Source organism: Solanum verrucosum, unplaced genomic scaffold (assembly GCF_900185275.1).
Source record: "Solanum verrucosum unplaced genomic scaffold, falcon-dt-bn FXZP01000117.1, whole genome shotgun sequence".
NCBI lineage: Eukaryota > Viridiplantae > Streptophyta > Magnoliopsida > Solanales > Solanaceae > Solanum > Solanum verrucosum.
In genome coordinates, this window is record NW_026020014.1 from 844,477 (window position 1) to 863,991 (window position 19,515).

Sequence of the window (19,515 nt, forward strand, 5' to 3'; positions counted from 1 at the left end):
CAGTAAATGATTGAAGATTATCCAGTCAGGTAGTAAAAGGATCTTTATCCATGAAAATTCTGTGCTTGAAAGCACTTCTAGGAAAACTCTCCTGGAGATAAAAGTTAAAAGTATCTGCTGGGGATATTATTAATTTCATTTGATGGTACAATAAAGGAGAGAAAATACCGAAAACACTTGGAGCAAAATATAGAGTCTAAAGGTAGTCCCCTCTAGCAAGATATGGATTTGATCACTCTCCTAAGCTTGATCTTCAAGGTACATTGAATGAGAGGCAGCAAGAAGAGCAGCACCAATGCCAGAACCATCATTGGAGTGCACAAAAACGATGCTCGTTGCCAATTCCTCTCCGAGCAAGTCCTTCAAAGAGTTCTCTAAACACATTCTATATTCTGTATAGTGCTCATACAACCCGCCATCCATGGCTATAACCGTCCTTTCTGAACCACCCTGCTTAGGCGTATCTCTTCCCATCTTTTTCAAGATGCCCAATACCCCTGCAGCTGCAAGTCTTGCCCCACGTGTTGCAACGATATTGCACAGCTCAACCACTAATTTCCTTGTCTTCAAGGAGGTATTAGATATCTAAATGGCAGAAGAAAAAATAGTGTGAATTCATGTTTGTTGATGTGTGTATCAATTATCAAGAAGTAAAGATACTACTGTTGATGGAAAAAAAATGTCAACAACTTCAATCACTTTTTCCAGCAGTTATTCTATTTGATTATCATTTAGGCACTTTTGTCGAATAATTTTGATGTATACGTATATCGATTTATTGTGTGGTGTGCCATCTTTAGGGGCTAAAACCTTGCAATGTACTGCCAGCAAAATTTTCCATTTATTCATCACTATCTGATACAGGGATACTTCTTCAGGATTTGCTCACAGCAAGAGGAAATTATCCAGTTTTTGGGTCCATCGGAAACTGCCTCTCAACCTTCACAAGGTAGGGTAAGGCTGCATACACTGTGTATGTCGTTGTGTTGTTGTTCTAACTTTTTCAGTCTTTGTTTTAAAGAGTGACAGAATTGAAGAGGTAATATTGTTCACCGTCTACTCTCCTGAAAGTTACTCTACAAGGAAAGATGTCATATGTTGTACCCATAGGCAATGAGGAAACCAAAAAGAGGCCCTTGTTTTATTTTCTACAGTGTAAAGACATAAATGAATAGCAACATTTCTTTTCTTGGTAACAGTCGAAAGGCAACAATATTTACCTCTAAAATATCCTTCAGCTTTTCACCAACCACTTTCAGATCAGAGGATGTGTCATGATGCATAGCAGACATATCAGGTGTCCTGCATATTGTTTAACATTTTTATCAGAGGTGCTGTTTGAACGTGGATAAATGGACAACAAAAGACAAATACCATGTGATGCAAGTGAATTAGAAACTAAAATTCAATTACATGAAGTATTTCCAAATGCAAATACCATCTCATTATTTAGTACTGATTGATCATCCAGAAACAGATGTAAATAAATATGCTTCCTCGAAACTTAAATCTGCCCATGTTCCACTCTTTACTCATTATTATCTAGACATGTTGCAGAGAGAAATTGATATTGACTTGTGAGATTTTCATCTAATTGCAACAAGTTCAACATTTAAGCCAATAGCCCATTAGAGAGGTGAAAAGGGATTTTCCAACGCTTGTTGATCATATGAGACCTTCAGCTCTAGGCATAGAATTAATGAAGATTGTTTTTCATGTTTTTTTTTTCATAATCGAGGTATCTGGGCATGAACCTCGACTAATTCCACAAGATACTTGCTACCTCCCACCTGCATTCCACAAAGGCTTGGACAGATGGAAGGGATCAACTAATGTTTTTCACTCTGTTAGGATTTGAACCTGAAACTTCATGGTTCTTAACCCACTTTATTGACCACTAAGCCACACTTGGATGCGCTTTTTAGGTGGTTAATAAAGCAATTTTGCATTATAAGATTATTCATCAGCAATTCTGAAGTTACAAAGTAGTACCTTAACACAAATGAATCCTTGAGCTTTGGAGGGACCTCATCACCAAAAACGCCAGCTTCTTCAGCCACCTTGAGTAGAACTCTGCGTAAAATTTCTCCCAAGTACATGCCAGAAGTCATCTTCTCAAATATCTGTTAGGATGAATGGAAATATTCCTCATGTGCATCTAAGTAATCACAACATAAAGCAGGTCTACAACAAGAAGTTATAAAAATAGACAAACAAGCACCTGTTCACCAGGATTTAAACTCTCGTTATCCAACGCATGATCATACTCCGTCAAGGGCAGATGGGATGACCTAAAATTACCCCATTCCATATTGATAACCTAGAAAGAAACACAGGATGCATTTAGCAACTATCAACAGTGTCAGAGAGTGAGAGAGAAAAGCAGATCAAAAGCTACTGAAAGATCCCAACCATTTCACCAGATTTTGGCACAGGACCATGCCACTTTGGAATTGCCTGCACCCGCTCCACATAAGCTGCATTGGTCCCTGTACCTAAGATAACAGCAACAGCTACATCCTTTTGCGTATATTTACCACCAGCTAATGTTCCAACAGTATCATTCACCTTTCATTAAAACATTAATCAAAATCAATATTTTACAACTAAACAGTACTTAACATGTTTTCTGTTAAGTACTTCTATCAGTATCTTTTTCCCTCATACACTCTTAAATGGAATAATATTCTGCAGCACCAGATAAACTCACCAGAGCTGAGACCCGCATATCGACACCTTTTCTTTTCATAGCTTTTGTGAGTTCTCCAACAACATCTTGGCAAACCTATGTCCAAGCAACTAGCACAAACTTAGATCCATTGGACTTTTACGCAAAGGACATTTCAAGTTCCCATTTTAGCAATGAAAGGCACATATGATTAAATAAAATATATTTAGTGTGTGTGTTTGTGTTTAAGTAATACAATAAAAAATAAGTACAAGCACAAAAGATAATGCTATGGAACTGGATAAATTGCAGTCAAGTGAAACATGAAATGAGAAAAACCATATGTTTTGAACTTTCTGATTCAGATGGAGTGATGCAGTTTTACTTCTCATCTAGATTTAGTGACTAGTTTCTTATACAAAACTTAATTGTACTTGTATCGAAACCATCTACAAAGAGAAGCACCAAACTTAGGTTGCACCTAACATTTAGCACTTATCTGCACCTTTAATAACACCGCTTCCATATATGCTGATGAAATCTTAAAATATCTACTATCAAAGTATTCTTTCAGGCCAAACATATTTTAGCATCTAGGCCAAACACATTTTGAAATATAAATCAGCAGGCTGTTTCAGTACCAGTATAACCAAACCGTTCACTCTATATGTAATCTTCAGAACTAGTAGAAAATAATCTGAAATCAAATTGGAAAGAACACAAACAAGCTGCAGAGAGTGGATGGCTAGAATTACAAGGAACTACAATAAACAGGAAACACAAAGTAGCAATGACAATGCATACCGCATCATCAATAGAGAAGCCTTTTGTCCACCGCATAATAGTCCCAGAGTTGATTGAAGTCTGCATTACTGGGAATGAGAAGGTGAAACCTAGTTCTCTCTGCTTACCAGGAGGTTGATGAAATTTTTCCTCTTCCGCAGCAACAAATTTTGCAAGCTCAGCCGCAATATAATCAAAAAGTGCCTGAAATCATGTCAACTTTAGAGTTCAAAAGAAACAAAGTAGAAGAATATGGCAGGCTACAACATCTCAACAGGTCAAGTACTTACATCTGAAGTCCCAACCATCAAACTTGGAGGAATTGATGCCTCAGCAAATTCTTGATGAATAATACCACCATCTTTTCCACCCAATTGCACTCGCAATACTCGAAAATTTGTTCCACCAAGATCCAATGCATAAAAGACGCCAGCTTCATCACTAAATTAAAAGGGTATTGATGGAACAAACATTTAGCATATCCTCAGTTCATAATGGGCTTAGACCAGCCACCATACAGAATACTTCAAATCACTCGAATAAATATGATTGACAACACACTTGGCTGTACACTCTTTTGGCAGTTTAAAAGAGCACCATAATACTGACATTCTGGATAGAAACAATGGCTGCAAATCACACATCATAACCAATGCAAAGAAATTTTACGTCAATCGCATATTGGAATGACAATGCTCAGCACATCAATTTCAACTCAGGATATGTCCAGGGGACATCAGGGGAATTTGAGGAGTAACTTTATACTGGTGAGAAAAATTCAGTTACCGCCAATAAAGTTTCTCTTAGGTACATCAATGAATAGCTTAATAAAACAAAGAGGACATGCAGAGCAGTAGAAAACAAGAAAATACAAGTATCAAAGTAGAATTCCCAATTTCTCAACTTCATGGAAATGATATCTAAATACTCCCCAACACTTGCATATAAAACAGAACCAACATTGAGAAAGACTGATTTTTTAGCTCATTCGTACTCTCCTCAGCTTGTCCCGATTAACTAGAGATTATGAATTCTTAATCTGAGATCATTCTAGACAATTAAATTTTTTTTTAGGGAAAGTAGCTTTTGATCCTTTAAATATTCGACTAAGCATATTTAACCTTGACAAATCAGGTTCCACACAGCTAACGTCCCCAAAAAACCCCCGTAGCCAAATCTATAACAGCTGAACCGTAGAGCATCTAAGCTTCAATTTTGAAACTCAACTTACAATTATTATCTTACAAAGTCACTTTTTTTGATGAAAAAAACTGAAATCAACAAAGAAATGCGACTTTTCCATATAATAACTATTAGTTCAGTGACCATTTTGAAAAATCAAAACAAAGAAAGATTCAGATTTCTACTAAAAAGATCATTTTTTTCCTTTCTACCAATGAATTGATGACACCCATCAATAACGACAAATCATCACTGCTAGATTTCAATCCATACAAGCAATGCTTAAAAAAGAAGACTAACCCAGTTGGGAGATTATCGACATAGGTGATAAGCATCTTGAGCTTGCTGCCGCCTTCAGAAGCAAGTCCGGCGTGCATCTCAACAGTCATAGCATCAGCAACTTGCTTAAGCTTTGCATCTTGAGTCTTACACTTTTCCTCAAATTCACGAAGAATAGCCATAGCACGACCCCATTTACTAGATTTCCGCATCCGGTGGTTCACTATTAACGCCGCCACTGCACACACCGCAGCTGCACCAACCACGGCGGCTCCCACCGTCACTTTCTTCATTTTTTTGCCGGAATTTGAGGTTGGCAAAAAGTTGGTCCACTGAGAAAAAATGAAATCAGTAAAGTAAAAATTTGTGTTTTTTAAGGAGAAATAATGAAAATTACAGAGAGGGTGTCTCTGTTGGTTAAGAAGGAGATCGGATCAAAGGAGAGTTCAGTAATTCAATGAGAAAAAAGGGGGAAATTTAAGGTTAATTTGTAGACTGGATTAGGATATATTTGCTCTCTATTTATTACAAATTTAGATTTTCATAATTTTGCTTTGAATGAGAGTTAATATTAAAACAGAAAATGACAAAAAATAAAGTCTTACTTATGTTTGGTAGTTGGTAAAAAAAGAAAACAGAAAAAAATATTCTTCTATGATAAATGAATTGCATTATTCCAGGGATCACAAAAAAAATAAAAATAGGTCAATTCAAACAGGCTTTTAGTATTTATTTTTAGTGTTAGATTTCTTTAATGTAGATTTGATTTGGTTAAGTAATTAATTAAGGGAAACGGATCGAGAGAAATTTTACGAATACTTGATAAGATTATAACCCTTAAATATAAGAAACTATTTGAGATTTATATATTTATTTTATCATATGCCATGTTTAATGTATTTATTAGATTTCGACACGTAAGTAAAATAGTACCCCTAGAATTATTCGAAACCAAAAGAAGTAGGAACAGCTAACCTATTTTCTAAATGAAATCTTTATACTTTTTTAATTATATATTGTGGAGAACAACAAATTTGTACCTATTTATCAACAAATTTTATTTTTTCCCCAAGATTTATATTTTGTGGGATGTTGATGTAAGAGCAGACAGCCAAAAACGTCCTTCTCCCCCACGTTTGTTCTGATGGTTAGGGTTATAGAAGAAATATCACATCATATATATATCTTTCTTTGTTGCTAACTTTTATATTTTAGATATTTATTTGCTTGAGTTGTGTACATTTTATTAATATAGAAAACTTAAAAAAAATATATCTGTCGATCATTAATTTATTGACATGTTTGAAGTATCACTATTTCTAAATTAGATGTTTAAAAGATACTTATTTGATTGTAATTTTTCCTATTAATATATGACTTTTTCCAATCATTCCTTGTATTTTTACAAAACGAATTCTACAAATATATCAATTTTTGAGCTGGTAGTAAGAATACATCAATGCTTGATATGAAGGTTTAAACTAACGTTATAAATTCAGATAGTATAATAATAGAAAACGATCACTGATTCATTATCACCAAATTTCGAACCATACACTTATGATTCTAGAAAAAATATTATTATTTAAAAAAAGATCATTAAAAATACTTTAATCTCTTATTTATTATTCCAATTTATTAAAAATAAGTAGTAATAAAAAAGGCAACGTAGAAATGAATCGAGGTGATGATGTATTCACCTATAAAGGAAATATATGAGTGGGATACACCAGATTAGAGACCTTTTCTTAGGCCAGTTGATCAAAGTAGAAATTAGGTGCATAAATTCTAATATTATTAAATTCTCATTTTCTTTGACCTTACTTTTTCAGTATTAGAAAAATAAAAATAATAAACGAAAGAGCCTCTCAACTATTTTGACCAACACATTACCAAAGCAAGAGGTTTAGACTTTTAAACCTTTTACTTTGACCTCACACAACTTGAATGAATACAATCGTTGACCCTTCCATTGCCATTTTTTCACGGCATGCGATCGTGCTATTGATTTTAAATCAAAGTTACTACGTTCGATCCAATCGATAACATTTACTTTAGCTCCGCTACTGCATTTACCTCGATTGATTCCACAGGATTACTATACCTCCTACCAATACATTTACAAGACTGTTCACCAAAAATTAAAACATATGAAAATAAATTAGCTCATATTTTTTTATTATGCTAGATTTTAACTTGAGATCTCACAGTTTTCAACGACTCTACTAATCACGAGGTTACGCAATTGAAGTTGCCTTTCAGCCCAAAAGTGAATATTGGCCCAAACTACTATCTACACAAAAGCCCAACTCGGTTGCATATCTAAAAGGAGTGGGCCACTGAATGTGAAATTTTCGTAAGTTATACGAAATCTCGCTGACAGCCCACATGCTCCAACGGTCATATTTCTGAAATTTCAGATTTAAAAATGGCTACCTACTATTCTAACGGTCATCTTCTTCATTCCTTTCGTTACTCTCTCCCTGACTGTTCAACGTTCATATATACCAAAACTTTTCAAAAAAAGGAAAAAGTGAAAGAGAGAGGCAAAATAAAGAAAGTAAACAGCAATTTTCTCAAATCAGAAGAAATTGATATTTGATTTCTTTGTGTGACTCTGCCATGGATATGGGTGCTACGCCGCCACCGAAAAGGACTCCATTATTGAGTTCTCCTACGTCTTCTGCAGTTCCAGATCGTTCGCTTTCTGGTATGTTGCTATTTCCTTAATCATGAATATTTACACTAATTGACCTCACCCATAAATTGGGTTCTTGAAAACCCTTAGATTGAATTAAAGTCCCACATTAGTTGGAGAATGAACTATCGGTCCGCTTATGTAAATTTAGACAATCCATCTTTTGTGAAATAGTTTTTGGATTGAGTTAAACCAAGATGTCATATCTTTACATGCTATCGGAGCCGGTTATGGCGTGAATGGGGTATTAGACAGGAATAAAGTTCCATATTTGTTTGGAAATGGATTCAGAATACTTATATGTACTTGGGCAATCTTGATTAAAGTTCCATATTTCTTTACATGATTACTGTGAAAGGTATTCATCACAAATTGTATTATTTTGTTGATATAAATGTCTTTTTTTCTACTAACAGGGTCAAGAGAATCGAATGAAAATGAGCAACCACTTAACCAGAAACCCATGACTAAGAATTTCATGTCACCCACCATATCTGCAGCTTCCAAAGCTTCAATTCCAATTAGGAAGAAAATTTTGGCAGAAAGAAACGAACTTTCCACCACCTGTGAAACATTTCCTCACAAAGCCTCAAATGTTGGGTCTAAGACCAGTTCCCTAAATTCGACCTCACATCGTTCTGGAAAATTACCTATTGCTTCCTACAGTTATGCCTCTGAATCTGAGAATGATCAAGAAAACAACTCTGTTGTTGATTCCTCATATAAGCCATATGACCCTCTTACTAATGACCTCGGCCCTAGACCGAAGTATCTCCGTTACCAGCCAAATAGGCGTCGTGGGACCTTTCTTGATCCCCAGAAATCTGATGATGATCAAGTGTCATTGCAGCAAACTCAAGATCCCTTAAATCTTCCTGAAAAACATAACCTGGAGCCGGAGAATGATGAAGATGTGGTGGAGGATAGTGTTGAGGATGATGAAGAAGAAATGGAAGAGGATGTGGACCGGGAATGGAGTTTGAAAGGGGTCTTCAAGATTCTGCTTTTATTGGTTGTTTTCTTTCTGTCAGGCTCAAATTTATCATCCATGGACTCTGTGGTGAGTTCAGGTTCTGGTGTTGTGATTCGGAAGAACATCTTTGAAGCTGTTTTCTATGAAATTTACGGGAGTGAGAGCGCATATGTGGATCAGCCAGAGTATTTTCAAAGTGGTTTTCTGGAATTGAGTCAAAGAGAAACTAATGATGAACTTAAGGCAGTCGAAATTGTTGAAGATACTGTGGAGTTGTTGGAAGTGGGAAGTGCTGAAATGGAGGAAACAACTGAGTCACAGGAAGGACTGAGTGCGGATATTGATATTGATCAGGACAACACGGAGGTCGAAGTTACTTGTAGTGTTGTACATGGTGATGAAGAGGAGGAAACCATGTCAACAGCTGCTGATGAAGTTACTATTTCCAATGAAGTGGATGAGGAAGAAGTTGGTGGTTTTGATGAGCAGCAGCTACAAGAGAACCTTGAAGTATTGCTTGATGACATTTCAAGCTCCAAATTTGAGCTAGCAGAAGTTGACAACAACGTTGAGCAGGTCGAAAAAACCTCACAGGAACAAACTGGAGAAGTAGAAATACCGGAGATAGTACCAGAAGGAACTGAAGAAATTGAAACAGAACTTGAAATCAGCAATCTTGACACTGAAATAGAGTCAGAGAATGCTGAAGGCAAAGAAAATGGACTCAGTAACGCTGTAATTGTCATCGTTGGAGTTTCAGCAGCTTCAGCGCTTTTGGTTGCCTCTATGGCTATCATCTATGTTACAAGGAAACCAAATGCTTCTATCGAAACTCCTCAAGCTGAAATACTCAACAACTCAGCTATTGCTAGTGTTGAAGGAGAACTCTTAGAGAAGAAAACTGAAACTTCTGTAAAGGTTTCATCTTTACAAGAACCAGTGAATTATCCCTCCGAAAATCGCAGGAACTCTCACCTTGAGAGTACACCTGCCATTGGATCCATTACACAAGCTTCATCTTTGTGTGGACCAACGAAAGAAGCATCGAAAGAAATCAGCCACTTCAGTGCACCAAAGATTGAACTACTAGGTGAAATGATGGTTGGAGAAGTCAGCAGCTCCCTTAGAAGCTGTGTTAGGAAAAACAACATGATTGAAGCAGAAGGTAGCAACACTAATATATCTAAAGGTGTTGTTTTACCTCCTGCTCAACCAACAGATTCTCCATCATATGGAAGCTTCACAGCTGAAAACAAGATCTTGAAGAAAAAGGTATGCTGCAAAGTTCAAGTTAAATCTTTATGTAGACCTTTCTTGTATTTAGATTAAAGCTTCAATCTTTAACTATTTTACTTGTAAAAACAGGTGGAGAAAGATGGAGAAGAGATCAAGAAGGTGATGTTGACAACCCCAGTTAGGAGATCAAGTCGAATTCGAGATCGTATTGGCATGTCCCCTTGAATGAATTATTTACTGTAGGAGTTTTTCGTTTGTTTTAGTGGAAACAGCATCTCTGTTGTTTCATATTCTTTGATCTTCTTACAGATCAAATTCTAGGAATTAATGTATCAAGTGCAAAGTGCAAAAGCATTAGAGTTGTAACTTGTAGGAAATGATGATCTTAAACTTTCAATGGAGAATTCACTTATCTTCTATGAATATTTTGCAAGCTAAGAGAGATAAAGATCAATGCATCCAAATATCTGCAGAGCAATTAAACAGAATTGAAGTTTTCAAGGGCAAATAATATATCCAAAATTGAAGTATACAACACAACTCTTTCTCACTCTCTAGCTAAATCTCTCTTTCTGTTTGAATAAATACTACACTCTCCTTATTTTCTCTTTTCTCTGTACTACACACTACATCTCTTGCACAGGAATTAGAGGGGGTCTGCTCCTGCTGATAAAACTTGCCTTTCCATTAGTAAAAGATGCTGAAAATGATGAGCTTCTAGAAGCTTTCTTCAATATAGTTGCCTTAGGAAGAGTATATGATTTATAAGAATCCAATCCAGCACCATAGCTCTTACAAGACTTCATTTTTCTTCTGTATGGTGATTCTTTCTTAGCAAGATCTTCTAAACTTGTCACTCTTGACAAAGATGTAAAAGACTGTGATTTCCCTTCATAAAACTTAGATAATCCCCTCCTGCAATTCATAAACATCAAAAAAGGTATAAGCTTTTCACTCTCATTATTATTATTATAACAAGATTCATTCTTTTTAGTCATACTTACTTGATTGGTAGTTGTGACATGAGGGATGATAAGTCATACAAAGCTCCATCATCAGAAGAGGGTGATGAAGATGCATCATCTGTTGTATCAAGTGAAGATGAACAACAAGATCCATTAGAGATGTTTGATGATCCTTCACCAATGGATGATGAAATTGATGATGAAGATGAATGGCTCATATTATCACAAATTTCACCATGATCTAATTCATGTCCTTCATCTATCATCCATAATTGATGCTCATCTTGATTAATCTTCTCCATATGATTCAAATTTTCTTGATTCTTGAAATTGAATAAACAGATTTAAAGATGAGATAAATAGATAATAATAACAATGTGTGAGTTAGCAAAAAGCTTTAGTCTTTATCTTTTATAGGCACATACAATACAAAACATGGGATTGTTTGTCATTTCTAGGAAGGCATTTATATTTATATATATATATATATGTACAAGAAGATAATGTGTGGATATAAATTAAACATTTACTTTTTAGGACTTTATGACAGCTAAGAACACAGAAACTTGCGTCACACCCCCAACTATTACCGACACTTGTCAAACAACCACACGATCGTTACACTGAGCTAAAATTTGAAATTTATGAATTTTGAATTTTTCATCAAACATATAACACGTTTAACTTTGAAATAAATATTTTGCATATATGTAATGATTTTCTCTTATATAAATACAAGATTTTAGAGAAAAGTTATTGAATTCATTCCAATTTATAATTTGGTATTATACACGTGTCAAAAAATGAAGTAGATAACACGGCAAGAAATGATACATTATTGTGATAATAGAGAAATTCTTGATTTAAGATAACAATATTTAATTGAACGAATGAAAAAAATATAAGTAGGGCTTATCCAGAGATTCGATATTATCTTGTCGTATGGTTTGAAATAAATGTCTTGACTTTAAAATTGCACTAAGTTAAGAAAAAGAGGATAAGCTCTATGACTATGAAATTAATATTATGATATATATTAGCCACCAGTATCTGAGTCACCAGCTAAGTCCACAAATATTAAAATAAAAAATAAAATAAAAGAATATTCTTTTTTATTTTTACTTGTGTTTTTTATGATAAGAAGCAAGTTGTAGATAAAATCATTGACTAGGAGACATGGGGGCCATTCTTGCATACCACTTTTTCTACCTACTTTATCCTTTTCAAATTTTTTGAAACACCCTCAAGATTTAGGATTGGAGAAAAACATATCAACAAAAATCCATTTGCTTTTTTAAAATCTGTTTTCCGGACACAATTCAATATATTTATCTTGATTAGCTTTAATTTAAAGTGGATTCAATCAAATGTATTTATCTTGATTAGACTCACGACTCAAACTAATTATTCAATTGTCTACTTATTCTATTCACTGAATCACTATTTTTTTTTATCGTTGGTATCATCAAAATATATATATACTCTAATGGTATCAAGTAATATTGATAATGGAGTTCGATCCCACAACACTAGTGTGAAAAATATTTTCATTGCTCATCTTTACAATTGAGTTATCAATCATTTTTGTTAGAAAATCACAAATTAATATACATATCTATTTATTTAATTTTTTAATATAAATACAGAAAGTTAATAAATTCGTCGAAACCTACGAACTCCACCTAGCTCCGTTCTTGGAGGGGGGTCAAGAATAGTTTTTTTTTTTCATAGAAAAAACGTGAAAGTAGTCGTACTGGTTAGTCTCCAAATACGGAACATTACTGTAATTTGAAAAGGTCAAATATTTTGGGCTTTGTTTAAGAATCCTATGATGTTTCAACTATTTTTCCTAATTCTTTTTTTTCTTTTTGGGTTATGACTCTAAAATTTTCTATACCATAGAAAATAAAGAGAAAAGTGGTAAAAGACTTGGGGGGCTGTTCAAACCAAACTGACAAAAAGAAAAGGCTTGATTTGATATTGAATGGGAAAAAGGGGGAAATAATCAAAACTATTTATATTTATAAATAATAGAATTTTCTCTAAAAATATATGTTAGGAAATATTTGTGATTCTTTTATTGGGTATGACATTTAATAAAACTTTATAGGGCATTTATTTTTATATATATTATATTTTATATAATGCTTAATTCAGCATGCATCATTTTAGTTATCAAGTGTTGTTGAAAGGTGAAAAAAAAATTATATTCATATTTCAAAATATATTAACTTTGTATATATATTTTCTTTGAATTTGAGAGTGTCAATAATTATTATTATTTGATTATGTTTGAACGTGGGCATCCTTGAAAAAGTACTTCTATCATGTAATATTTAATCTATAACTCTAATTTAAAATAATAGTTATGAGATAAAAACTAAAATAAAAAATCGATAAAATTGAACCGTTCAAATTAATTTGATTATAATAAAATTGAATCAAATCAAGTTATGAAAAAGTACATATAGAGAGATAAGAGATAAGACTTAGGTCTATTCGAAAATACATCAACACAACTTCGCTACGATGGACCTTCTTATCCTGTTATCCATCAATCTTTTTGTTTTTTTCTTTTCTTTATATTACGTCCGTTTCATGAAATTAAATTGATATAAAATTACATTTTATTTAACTATGGTATTTAAATTTGTTAAATTATGTTTTTTTTCTTTTATATTATAAAAATTTCACAAGTTGTGAAAATTGATAAAAAAAATTCAAATGAGCAAGTTTATAAATAAGGTATCAGATTATCTAAAGTTTCTCATTGATAAATTAAATATTTTTATATTTTTTTATTAATAAATATTTACTATAAATTCAACATCTCTTTACACTGAATATAACTCTTCTTTTTACAAAATATAAATTTATAGGTCACTTTTTATATTTTAAAAAATAATAATAATAATTTAAAATTTAAAATTATGTATTTTAAAAATTTTAAAACGTTAAATCTAAATCATAATCCTAAATCACATACTCAAATATTAATTTAAAATCGCAATTTCATATCGCAACTTATTCTATTATATATCCCCACTCTTTATGAATTATAGGACGGTGGAATGATAAGTGATGAATTGAGCAGCTATGCATAAGAAAGAGTTGTTCTCCCGGATTAGATGCCCGCATCGAACCCATTTTTCTCTCTATTGAAGCTTCTCATTCCTAATATTCGAACCATCTTTTAGTTGTTTTATTTTATAAAACTTTGTGATTATTCGAGAAACATAATTTTTAAAGAAAAAAGCTTTTTTCCCTTAGCCTTTTGTTTTGGATACGATAACCACGTAACGCAAATAAAAGGGAAATAACTAGAAGCACAATCATAAAATAACTTATTATTATCATGTTGAGTTTGTTAAAAAAAGAGATCTAAATAATTGGACTTGTTGAGAGGTTGTTAAATAGTCGCTAGAAATCTAGAAAGATTTGATCAAATCAAATGAAAGAAGATAGAAGCTACAAATAACTCGGTTTCAAATTGTCTAGTCAACTTTGTTTGGCTTGTGTCAACATGACATTCTACTTTTTCTAGAAATTAAACTTTTCAATCATATAGTAGTATTTTCAGAATGTTATATCCCTATTTCTCCCTACTATATTCATAAAAATACATATTTTCAAATTCAAATAATATTCAACACTTTTCTCAACTTGATTATTATTGAAAATTATCTTGTGGCTGGAATTCCATTGCGGATTAAGAATAAAAATAAAACCATTTTCTCAACCATACCAAAGTAATATTACATCAAAAGTTAAATAATTTCAAATAGTACTAGACAGTGGCAGAGCCAAGAATTAGTAGTGAGCACTCACTCATTCAAGGTGTATGAAACCTACTAAAGGGACCTGAAATCACTAGGCTACAAAAGCGTTTCTTTATGTCAAGTGCGTCCAAAATATGTTATTTAAGATTTCCGACAAAGGGTATCCAAATTGGACTACCCTGACTTACATGTGCCTCTGCCCCTGGTACTAGAGCCCTTTCCTTTTTCTTTTCTTTTTTTAAATTCCTCTCTAATTAGAAGAGAAACTAAAATATTATAACAATAACATATATATCAGTGTAACTCGACCAACCTTATTTCTATCGTGTAAAGCTAAAATATTATCCTTAAAAAGAAGTTTTAAGATGGGGTGTAAAGGTACATTAATGGATGAGTCCAATTGGCTAGAGTTATCATAGACCACAAAACTTTTTTGTCTAATCAAAACGAAAACGATGTAACCAATGATTTTTCTATATTGTTAGCACCACATGAGTTGCAGCCTCTGCAAGGAACAATTACAATTAATTAATGATAGGAAAGAAATAACATACAACGTGAAGGGCCTATGTTTAATCACGTTGAAGGCACGTGTCTGAACAAACAACAATACGGTGTAATTATAACCGTGAAGTTTCAGTAGAGTAGAGTACATAAATCTTATCTTATTTTTATTTTTTGAAATAGAAATATTATTTTTGATAAATTATTGATTCAATAAAAAGTTATTCAAAATCAGTTTGAGAAAACTTTTCCTGCTAGAACATCCAATTAATATATACCTCATTCTATTTTAATTTGTTTAAAAATAATATCGCTTTTATAGTTATAAAAATAATTTAATTTAAAACTTTCTTCATTCTTTTACAAGTACAAAATTTTATAACATATTAAAAACTATGAATTTCATTTTTTTTTACAAATTTCATGCTAAATAAAATTATGCTTCGAAACATAAGTATCATCCAATTTTGAAAATAATAATAGTGTGAACAGTGATTCGAAGACGAAATAATGACTATCAAAGATTGTAGTAACATGATTAAAAAAAAATTCAATTTTAATAAGTCTTATATTTGATCCTACGAATGAAATAGACCTTAATATTATCCAAATTTAGAAAATCTTTTTGATACAAATTCAAATAAGTCGTACCTGAATAACAGATGAAAAAAAAAAAAGAATTGTGAGGGGGAAATTGTTGGGGCAGTATTACGTGGATGACTAGCTTATTTTCAAAATGGGCCTGTCATGATGGGCTTTGGGCTCAGATTGATCTTCTCCTGCTCGATACAATGTCCATTTCACATTGTACATTCTCGTTTATTCTCTTCTCTTTTTCTCTTTTGTTAGTTAGATCGATTCTCCCTTAATCAAAGACGATTTTTATTTTTTGATGTAATTTAGATATGCTAGCTATCTCTATTATTTTTTCGTCATATATATGGTTTGCTTACGAGGATCATAATTTTTCATGTGTTAGTGTAAGTCATTTGATTGTTCAATTTAGAATATAAGAATCGATGATCTTTTTATTTTTTATGGAGGACCTTAATTTGTCACACCATGATGAATTTCTAAAGAATCATTTACTATGTTTTTACGGAGAACAACTACCCTCTTATCACATTATTTTCTATTTCTTCACACTCATTATTTATGTAGCGTGATTGACTGTCCTTTTGTATGATGTGTTTTATTTCTTTGTTGCTACTCACTGTGCCTATATATTAAACAAAATGTACAGCTTTTGTTTCATTCAGATCTGCATATTGTACCTACTTAAATAATTTTGTCGATAGCATAGAGCAAAGCGTAAGCAACAAATTGCAAATCGTGAATTACTTATTATAAATACACATCTTAATAAAAATGACGCAAGAATTAACAAGCTAAGTAAGCAGCATGGTTTGGTCAGTTTCACGTTTCAAGCACGCCCCCCCTCCAGTTTGGCTTATATAACTAGCTATAAAAAATAAAATTAATCTGTTATATTATTGTAGATTAAATTAGTTATTTAGAAAATGAATACTTTTGTCTTTTTTTATTATTAATTTTCGCATTTCAATATACATGTTCTTGTGCATATTTATTTTTCTTAGGAGGCCAATAAAACTATATGCTTATTATGTTTCTTAGTAAGCCAATTAAATAGCAAATGATATCATATTAAATTTACAATATATATACATATAATATCTAGTTAGTTTTATGAAAAATTATAAATTCACCTGCCTCAATTTTTGCCTATATTCACTCTTGGAGGCAGACCAGCAATGCGTTAACGTTGATACCGTCACATATATACATATGATATATTAAACAATGTCTTAGAACTTCAACTAGCTAGCAAGAAAATCTTTTTTTTTTCTTCAAATTCCATACATTCAAATTCTTCTAAAAAAATTTAAATTGGCACGTTAAATATCCTTAAGCTCGTGGATTGCACTTATAAACAAGTAGGATGTAAAAAACATTTTAAGCAAGTAGTTGAAGCACATTGGTGAAGTTAGTAGGTCGTTTACTTAGTCTAATGCTTCATTTCTTTCCAAATCTACTCACTCTAACTTTTGCTTAATATCTAACAATATATACACTTGGACTCTTTAGATTCAGTTACGACCTCATTCTCTTGAGTTTAAATAAGTTTGTATGCATATTGAAAAATACATGCATGGCATTACTTTTAGTACAATATAAGTTATTAATTGATCAACCAGTTCAAAATACGAATCGATAACCCTTCTTTATTTTTTGCAAAAAGTTTTTATCAATTTGCTATCCTCGAAGCTCCCCTACTGATAAAGGACCATGTATAAAATCAAACAAGTGAATCATTATAAAAAAATTTGGTGACTTAAACAATTCAATAGGGTTTATCTAGTGATTGTCCATTTGTGTGATATGCCTTTTGTTGTTGCTGACTATATGTCCAAAAAAAAGACAAAATGCACACCTATATCATTATACCAAATTAATAATTTTGTCTATAGCATAAGCACAATCATTGTGAATCAACTGCATTTCTCATTTCTACACCCTTTTAATTGATTACAGAAAGAAAGAAAAAACTCAAAATAAGAAGTAGGTAGGGTTGTAGAAGGAAATTAACATTTTTCAAAATCCAAAACCAAACAGAAATCCTAATTAATTAATAGAAATCAGAACCGTAAAATTAGTGACAGTTTGAAGTTTCAAGCAATGTAGTACATTGGATCAGGCAATTTGAAAGTGCGCTGACCAACATAATCACCAAGCAAATCACTCCATTGATCTCCAATGTTGCCAACAATTCTGTATCCATCTTTCACCAACTCCGCTCTTTTCCTTGACTTGTACTTCATTGATGATCCTGTATCATTTACTCCCCTGTACGTACCCACAACAACAAATATCTCAGGCCATTAAAAACAGAAAAAAAAAACAATTGTAATATAGGGAGCGCTTCCCCTTTAACGAAGAGTATGAGTACATGCTTACTTCAAGATGAGCCTAATCCATGAATGGTACCCAACTTTATTTAGGTTTGTAATTCTTATTTGTCTAAACTCTTCCTTTGTTCCTGATATAAATACTGGTTTAATACCCATAGATAACAATGTATTATACAGAAACAGAGCTGCTGGTACTGTTGGTGCTTTTCCTTCTCTTGTCCACTCGTCGAATTTCGTCGCGTTGTATTTTATGGAGCTGATGACAATTAAATGTTAATTAGGCGAATTTGAATAGAGACGATTGAATCAATTTTAACTTAATTGAAAAGTAGTTACCCAAATGCAACATCAGAACGAGCGTAATAAGGAAGGTTAGAGAGAGTAGTTTCATCAATATCAAATACCCAAACATCTTTACCAATTTTGAGAGATTTGGCATACTGAATAGCCGCGGCGACTATATTATAACAGTCGTCGCGGTATTGTTTGCCAAGCATGTAGTGCCCGACGTAATCTTCGCATTGAAGGGGCACTAATGTCCAGTCCTGAATGTTGTTTGTTTCAACGGCTAGACGCCAACTGAGGCAGTTGATTTGAGGTACATGGCTCCCGGAGGACCCGGTTTTCGGGTGCAGAGGGTGGATTTGGTTGGGAATTAAATCTGCCTGGGATGATTTTGCAGCAATGAAAATAAGGACGTAGAAGAAAATGAACTTCATGTTGTTGTTACATTTCATTTCATGTGTGATTCGTCCCTTTATATAATAAAATTCGAACTAAGACGGACGCTCCTTCCTTTCATTTCATGACAATTTTGTGAACACTTTCTTTACATGATATCGATATCATTTAGTTTAGTGCTTCAGATTTCTTCAACTTTAGTAATGTAAAGTTAAAACGTGTAGTAACTATTTGGTTATTGAAATTAAATTTCAGAGAATTAGGTATATCATCTTTTATATGTGATAGCTAAACTAACCCTACAAAATGTGTTACAAAATAATATTTGAAACTAATTAATACTAATGGATCTCCCCGCCTATAATTTTCGTTTTCAATTTTACAGTCCCTAACGCAATGTTTTGTGTCGGACAAACCTACTCCCTTTTTTTTTTTATTTCATTCAATTATTGCACTTGATAAAATAAAATATATTGACCGTGATTTCTTTGATATTTTATTATACAATCAAACAAATACAAAAGTAAGGAGATATATATATATTATTAGTATAAGAATTTTATGTACCATCGATCGAATCACCATGAATTGTGTAGTTTTTGCCACAAAAGGATAAAATGTTGTGTCGCTATTTATTAGTAATATATTTTTTATTTCCTAAGCTCAAATCGGAGAACTATAATTTAGAGTGAACGATCCCCAATCGCTTCATTGCACCCCTTGCTGATTTCCATTTTATGTAACTTGTTTTTCTTACGGAAGTCATTTTCTTTTTTTTTTTAGGAAAGTTGTTTCTCTAGGAAAAAATATTTTAACCAATTAAATATGAAAAAAAAA

At 32.7% G+C, this 19,515-nt stretch overlaps 4 protein-coding genes across 4 annotated transcripts; 1 reads left to right on the top strand and 3 right to left on the bottom strand.

Moving 5' to 3' along the window:
* Positions 1 to 25: 25 nt before the first annotated feature.
* LOC125820653 (hexokinase-1) lies at positions 26 to 5,369 on the bottom strand. The gene is made up of 9 exons (XM_049500068.1): positions 4,934 to 5,369; positions 3,742 to 3,892; positions 3,473 to 3,655; positions 2,711 to 2,785; positions 2,413 to 2,568; positions 2,222 to 2,320; positions 1,993 to 2,123; positions 1,221 to 1,302; positions 26 to 585 (listed from the first exon to the last, which is right to left on the bottom strand). The coding sequence occupies exons 1-9, from the start codon at positions 5,203 to 5,205 to the stop codon at positions 241 to 243; spliced, it is 1,494 nt and encodes a 497-aa protein (XP_049356025.1). The 5' UTR covers positions 5,206 to 5,369; the 3' UTR covers positions 26 to 240.
* Positions 5,370 to 7,534: 2,165 nt separating this feature from the next.
* On the top strand, positions 7,535 to 10,140 carry LOC125820714 (uncharacterized). Its single transcript, XM_049500137.1, has 3 exons — positions 7,535 to 7,622; positions 8,027 to 9,855; positions 9,949 to 10,140. Exons 1-3 carry the CDS (start codon positions 7,535 to 7,537, stop codon positions 10,042 to 10,044), a joined length of 2,013 nt encoding a protein of 670 aa, XP_049356094.1. The 3' UTR covers positions 10,045 to 10,140.
* A 119-nt stretch (positions 10,141 to 10,259) lies between these two features.
* Positions 10,260 to 11,228, bottom strand: LOC125820647 (uncharacterized protein in LEU2 3'region-like). Its single transcript, XM_049500061.1, has 2 exons — positions 10,824 to 11,228; positions 10,260 to 10,734 (listed from the first exon to the last, which is right to left on the bottom strand). Exons 1-2 carry the CDS (start codon positions 11,084 to 11,086, stop codon positions 10,446 to 10,448), a joined length of 552 nt encoding a protein of 183 aa, XP_049356018.1. The 5' UTR covers positions 11,087 to 11,228; the 3' UTR covers positions 10,260 to 10,445.
* A 6,502-nt stretch (positions 11,229 to 17,730) lies between these two features.
* Positions 17,731 to 18,716, bottom strand: LOC125820716 (acid phosphatase 1-like). Its single transcript, XM_049500139.1, has 3 exons — positions 18,334 to 18,716; positions 18,044 to 18,253; positions 17,731 to 17,932 (listed from the first exon to the last, which is right to left on the bottom strand). Exons 1-3 carry the CDS (start codon positions 18,714 to 18,716, stop codon positions 17,758 to 17,760), a joined length of 768 nt encoding a protein of 255 aa, XP_049356096.1. The 3' UTR covers positions 17,731 to 17,757.
* Positions 18,717 to 19,515: the final 799 nt, after the last annotated feature.

Coding starts and splice junctions, on each gene's coding strand:
- LOC125820653 (XM_049500068.1), bottom strand. CDS start 5,205: ATGAAGAAAGTGACGGTGGGAGCCGCCGTGGTTGGTGCAGCTGCGGTG. Junction 2,321..2,412: donor TGCCAAAATCTGGTGAAATG/GTTGGGATCTTT, acceptor GTTTCTTTCTAG/GTTATCAATATGGAATGGGG. Junction 2,124..2,221: donor GTTTAAATCCTGGTGAACAG/GTGCTTGTTTGT, acceptor TCATCCTAACAG/ATATTTGAGAAGATGACTTC.
- LOC125820716 (XM_049500139.1), bottom strand. CDS start 18,716: ATGAAGTTCATTTTCTTCTACGTCCTTATTTTCATTGCTGCAAAATCA. Junction 18,254..18,333: donor CGTTCTGATGTTGCATTTGG/GTAACTACTTTT, acceptor AATTGTCATCAG/CTCCATAAAATACAACGCGA. Junction 17,933..18,043: donor TGGATTAGGCTCATCTTGAA/GTAAGCATGTAC, acceptor GGGTACGTACAG/GGGAGTAAATGATACAGGAT.
- LOC125820647 (XM_049500061.1), bottom strand. CDS start 11,086: ATGGAGAAGATTAATCAAGATGAGCATCAATTATGGATGATAGATGAA. Junction 10,735..10,823: donor ATGTCACAACTACCAATCAA/GTAAGTATGACT, acceptor TATGAATTGCAG/GAGGGGATTATCTAAGTTTT.
- LOC125820714 (XM_049500137.1), top strand. CDS start 7,535: ATGGATATGGGTGCTACGCCGCCACCGAAAAGGACTCCATTATTGAGT. Junction 7,623..8,026: donor TCCAGATCGTTCGCTTTCTG/GTATGTTGCTAT, acceptor TTCTACTAACAG/GGTCAAGAGAATCGAATGAA. Junction 9,856..9,948: donor ACAAGATCTTGAAGAAAAAG/GTATGCTGCAAA, acceptor TTGTAAAAACAG/GTGGAGAAAGATGGAGAAGA.